General features: G+C 35.8%; 1 protein-coding gene across 1 annotated transcript; it reads right to left on the bottom strand.

Annotated features, from left to right (window-relative positions):
- Window positions 1-2372: 2372 nt before the first annotated feature.
- LOC116092253 (steroid receptor RNA activator 1-like) lies at window positions 2373-3228 on the bottom strand. The gene is given in 2 exon segments (XM_031373589.1): window positions 2373-2747; window positions 2749-3228. Coding segments are annotated over 2 exon segments (678 nt in total). The 5' UTR covers window positions 3220-3228; the 3' UTR covers window positions 2373-2540.
- Between the last annotated feature and the right edge of the window lie 2425 nt (window positions 3229-5653).

Raw genomic sequence — 5653 nt, forward strand, 5'->3', positions numbered from 1 at the left:
GATGCATTAAAACTAGACACAAATCCTCACATTAAGGCTGGACACAGCAATCCAGTAGGAGGATAGGGTCCCAAAAGCAAGCTAGATAGTCAGAGATACATCCACTCCCATTGTTACTAGTCCCAGAAAAATCCAAAACATAAACAATTACAATACATACAATAAATGCAACAGCATATGCAGAAGACCTAGCACAAACCCATACTGAAGTTTGGGTCTCTATGAGTCCCTATGAGCCCTGCTAAGATGTTTCTGGGTGATATGTTCTGATAATATTCTAGACCTCTCTGTCTCCTATAATATTGTATTCCTTTCTTTCTCTGGTTTCCCTGAGCTCCACCTAATGTTTGACAGTGGGTCTCTGCAACTGTTCCCATTAGCTGTTAGGGGAAGCCTCTCTGGTAACAAACCAGTATATGAGCATAGCAAAGTAGTATCATTAGGAATTGTTGTATTGATAGTTTTTGGTGGAGGGTGGTTAATGGTATTGGGTTTTAACCTATGTTTGTGGGTCATCAGGCTTCCTGTTTCTTGCCACTCAGTTATTTTAGGCATGGGCTCTTTCATGACTTGAGCCTCTAGTTAGAACAGCCCTTGTCAACCTAACTTTTTATGAGACATGTAAAAAGGATTGAATAAGTTAAAGACTAAATAGAGTCCATGAAAGTGCTGAATTGAACAAGTAATATACCAGTTTTAGTTAGAGCTGAGCAACAGAGGATATAAATATTCTCAGAGAAGACCTTCCTATAAAAGGGCAATGCAGTGGTTTGAGTGTCTATGGTTCCGAACTGATGGTGCTACTTAGTGTGGTCAAAACAACAACAGTAAAAAGACAAGCAAATTTCTACATCCTATTTGCAGAACATACTGAAAATTCAGTAGTATCATTGGCAAAATACACATTAAAACATGGGGAGACAAAAGTTAAAATGCCATATGGCAGATTACACAATAAATGTTTAACTTTAAATTAGTCAAATGGGATAAAAATATTAAAAGGATCCATGAAATAGGTGAAATATGTGGTAAAGTGTTTGAATTTGAGAATATATTACTAGACATTTTTATTCTCTGTGTTATCCAATATAACTTGAGATATACAAGTCAATTTCTATGCTTTTTACTTTTCTGTTTACTTTTTACTTGCCTCAGTTTCCTAATTATACAAATCAGAATACCAGTGCAACTATCATAGATATTTATACATGTGTGATGATTTGAGTATAAATGGCTCTTATATGCTCTTACATATTTGAGTTCTTCATCTCCATGTGGGAGAACTGCTGGGGAAAAATTAGGAGATATGATGTATTGGAGAGCATGTGCCACTGAGGTCTGACTTTGAGGTTTCAAAAGATTGCTTTCAGTACCACTGAACTTGCCATTCAAGTGCAAAGCTCTCAGGAATTCCTGCTCATCTGTCTTCCCCTACCATCATGGCCTCTCACCCTTTAACCTTAAGCCAAAGTAAATGTGCTCTTTCATAAGTTGTTTTGGTCATGATGTTTTATCATAGTAACATAAATGTTGCTAATAAAATAAGAATTATGGATAGCACATGAAAAATTTACTACAACACAGTAGTTAATATGTATATTTTCCTTATGAAAATATCAAGAAGTTTATTAGAAACATGTGAAGAATTTTGAGTAAAGGTGGCCATTTAGCAGAAGAACTGAGAGGAAGTGGTAGAGCTTGAGATATTAAATAATTAATTAATTTAAAAAGAAAAGATAAAAAGATACCAAGGTATCTTAGCCATTATTTCTATCTTATTCTATATCATTATTGAGGGTTTAAATGGCTATTAAAAATAATTAAATTTTACTTTTGCTAACTATATATGAAATTTCATTCTCATTATTATGTCTTCTGTTCGTTTTTGATATCCGGCCTTTTTCTTGTTTGATCTGTCTAGCTAATAAATTTAGAATTGTTTTTCTTTGTATTAGTTATAATGTTTTGGTCAATTTAAAGGGAACACTATCTTTCTTATTATAATTCTAATGATTATCTCCAGTACACACAAGAGTTTATATACTCCAAGAAAGTCTCCCAAGAAACTAACATAGAACATTCCTGAGGTGTTCTAAAGAACTTATCCAGCTGGCACAGCAGGCCGGAACATTGCATGAATATTCTTTAGTTTCAGGCAAGTAGAATATTATACTATACTTTTCTGCAATCTACAGTGTAGACCTTGTGAGCTATGACTTGCATGAGTTATTTTCATACCTCTTAGTAGTTTAGAAAATGGATTTTTATTTTGATCTATCCATAAATAAGTAGTATTTATTTTATTTCCATGCCATATTATACAGCCACATTGATCAGACTCTCCCATTCTTTTTTTTTTCCCCACCATTAAGATGTTTATTGAAATGTACATGAGTAACAAGTGATCTTGCAGTGGCCTAGACAGGATCTTTGGTCAAGACCAATAGTCTCTCTGGTGGTAAAAAGGAGCCAAGTGAAAAGAGGCTTTCCACACCAAGGCATAGGAAATGATGGGAAGTGAGTCTGGGGAGCCACAGGCATTAGGATGACTGTTGGAAGCCTGGTATTGTCTGGTTCATAGCTTCCACTGTAGATTTCTCTTCTTTGGCCTCCTCTGAAGATAGACTCCTCTTTTCTGCAATTAATCTTTTTACTCCCACCATCCACTGACTGACCTCAGTCACGTAGTCAACCATGAGTGATCTGTGAATGTTATCTGCTGCGTCCCACTGGTGTTGTAAAAGTTCTGAAGAGAGACAGGGCTTGCACCAGCAATGCCATCCTCTTCTTTACAGGTATTGACAACTTCTCTCCAGCCCACTGTTCTTGAAGCAGCGCCAAAAGTCGGGTGATATCATCACATACCTGCTTCTTTGAGTGACCACAACAGTCCTCCAATGCCTGTTCCAGAGGTTTCAGCACGTCTTCTATCAGAGTCTCAGACTCAATGACCGGGGAACTTGGAGGCTCCACACCAGTAGCAGGAGAGCTCCCCATGGGTGGAGGTCTGGAAGCCTTACTTGAAGGAGGTGGATGATCCACTGGAGGTGGTCCAGAAGTTTCTGGGGCTCTAGGGGATCCATCCTGTGGGGCCACGATCCTCTTAGTCAGTGGAGTGCGTTTGGGTCCACCAGTCTGAGTCTGCAGCCCGTAGGAGAATTGTGGCGGGTCCTTCCAGCCGCGCTCCTTGTTGCCGGGCTTCACGTACAGCTCCACCATCTCCCCAGACTCTCCCATTCTACATAATTCAGTTCTTCTTATCTAGAACCCCCTACTCTCTTCCATAATCACATCATTCACTCTGCAATCTCTATTTCTTTATTTCTCCTCCTTTTTCTACACAAGAGAAAAAACAGACAAATACTGGTTATTCTACATCAGGTTATTTCACTTAACATAATGATCTCCACTTCCACCAAATATCATGTAAAGTATATGAGTTTTACAGTTCACTTTTATGAATTCTTATTTTTACAATAAAACAATAATACTATAGTCAGAATTCTCTAGAGGAACAAAACTGGTAAGATGTACATGCACACACACACACACGTACATACCAACATAGGCCAGAGAGAAATTTATTTATTTATTTTTATTTTTGTAACTTTTATTGCATTATGATGAGAAAAGTTACATGATTTCATTTTATCTGAATTTGTTAACATTTAAAAACATATTTTAAGTAAAAAGATTTAAATCACATCCTTGTTTCCCTTTTGTATCCCAACCCCTCCCAGAGACCCCCCTTCAATACATACAATATCTTTTTTGTCATATTCCTTAAAATTTATAAAATATTATGGCAATAAAAATAAGTATTAAAAATTGTTTGATATGAAATAGCAATCAATTTAACAGTCTTATATAGATGGTCATCTACAGCAATAGTGAAAATAGATTTTTCTCAATAAAAATTTTAAATAACTCCAAAAAATTAACTGTATATTTCAAAATAATACATCACTATTAGTATTTTCTTAAATGAACATAAATATATAAAGTCTTTTTGTTTGTTTGTTTTGTATTTAGTAGAGTTTAAAATCTTGGTTCTTACTATGGTACCTGCCCAAAACAAGAACAATTTTTCGACGTCAGATTTCATTGTGATAAGGCTGTACTTCAATGACCCTCACATCACCAAAGGATTTTACCTCCATCATAGCTAAGCTGAGAGTTGACAGTTCTGCTGCACCAAGAAATGAATTGCAGGCACGATTTTTGGATACAGACTTCCTGCAATGGTCAAAGCTACTTGACTTGAGTGAGTGACTTTATTCTTAGCCCACAGAGAACAGGTTACATTCATTTAAGAAATGGTGCATGTATTTACATGGTCTATCCATAAAGTCATTCACCAACTGTTTCAATGAACAATGGTTTTGCTTGGAGGGTGGCACAGACATTAGGTGAGGGTAAGAATTTGGTTCATTAGCTGTGATAATTTGGAAAAGCATTCATCTCAGAGAAAGAGTAACTTATAAAGTCCTCTTCTTCAAACTTGATACAAGAGTTACAAAAATCAAGCAAAGCATTCAGTCTCACTTTGTTGTTCTCTTACAAGCCACCTCCCTAGTTAATCATCTATATTTATTTTGAGTATATAAATTCCTTTGAAATATATAAGCTGTTCAGAAAAACATAGTATACTGTAAAAACATGAAATAAACAATACTACTATTAGAGAGGCTGAGATAGGAGAAGCAAGATTTCAAGACCCTTATGTTCAAGACACAGCCAGACAAACAAGCTGAAAGTATATATAGATTGTACAATTTTGGACCTATTTCTCCAATTACCAAATTAGAGAGACCATTGGATGACAATCAACAAATTTCTAATTCCTTATAATTTTGGATTTCAATCGATTAGGATATGTTGGTAATATTCATTTACATATTAAGATATTAAGAAAAGGTAATTGTCACTTCCTGTTGTTTTTGTTGTAAGAGGTGGAATTAGGTTTGTGTGGATTTGTTGAAAGATTAATTTCTTGCTTCTTCTAGGGTTGTAGTTTTGTTCCTTATGTTGATGTTTTCCATCTACTATCCTTTGTACGGCTGGATTTGTGGAAAGATATTGTATAAATTTTGTTGAGTCATGGAATATCTTGTTTTCTCCGTCTATGGTAATTGAGAGTTTTGCTGGGTATAGTAGCCTGGGCTGGCATTAGTGTTCTTGTAGGGTCTGTATGATATCTGCCCAGGATCTTCTAGCTTTCACAGTCTCTGGTGAGAAGTCTGTTGTAATTCTGATAGACCTGCCTTTATATGTTACTTGATCATTTTCCCTTACTGCTTTTAAAATTCTTTCTTTGTTTAGTGCATTTGGTGTTTTTATTATTATGTGACAGGAGGAATTTCTTTTCTTGTCCAGTCTATTTGGAGTTCTGTAGGCTTCTTGTATGTTCATTTGCATCTCTTTCTTTCGGTTAAGGAAGTTTTTTTTTTTTTTTCTATAATTTTGTTGAAGATATTTACTGGCCCATTACATTAGGAATCTTTACTCTCTTCTATACCTATTATCCTTAGGTTTGGTCTTCTCATTGCATCCTCATTTCCTGGATGCTTTGGGTTAAGAGCTTTTTGCTTTTGGTCTTCCTTCTTCTTGAGTTCCTTGTGGAATGTGGGTTGTTCTTCCTGTATTCCAAACT

This window comes from Mastomys coucha, unplaced genomic scaffold (genome assembly GCF_008632895.1).
Source record: "Mastomys coucha isolate ucsf_1 unplaced genomic scaffold, UCSF_Mcou_1 pScaffold15, whole genome shotgun sequence".
Taxonomy (NCBI): domain Eukaryota; kingdom Metazoa; phylum Chordata; class Mammalia; order Rodentia; family Muridae; genus Mastomys; species Mastomys coucha.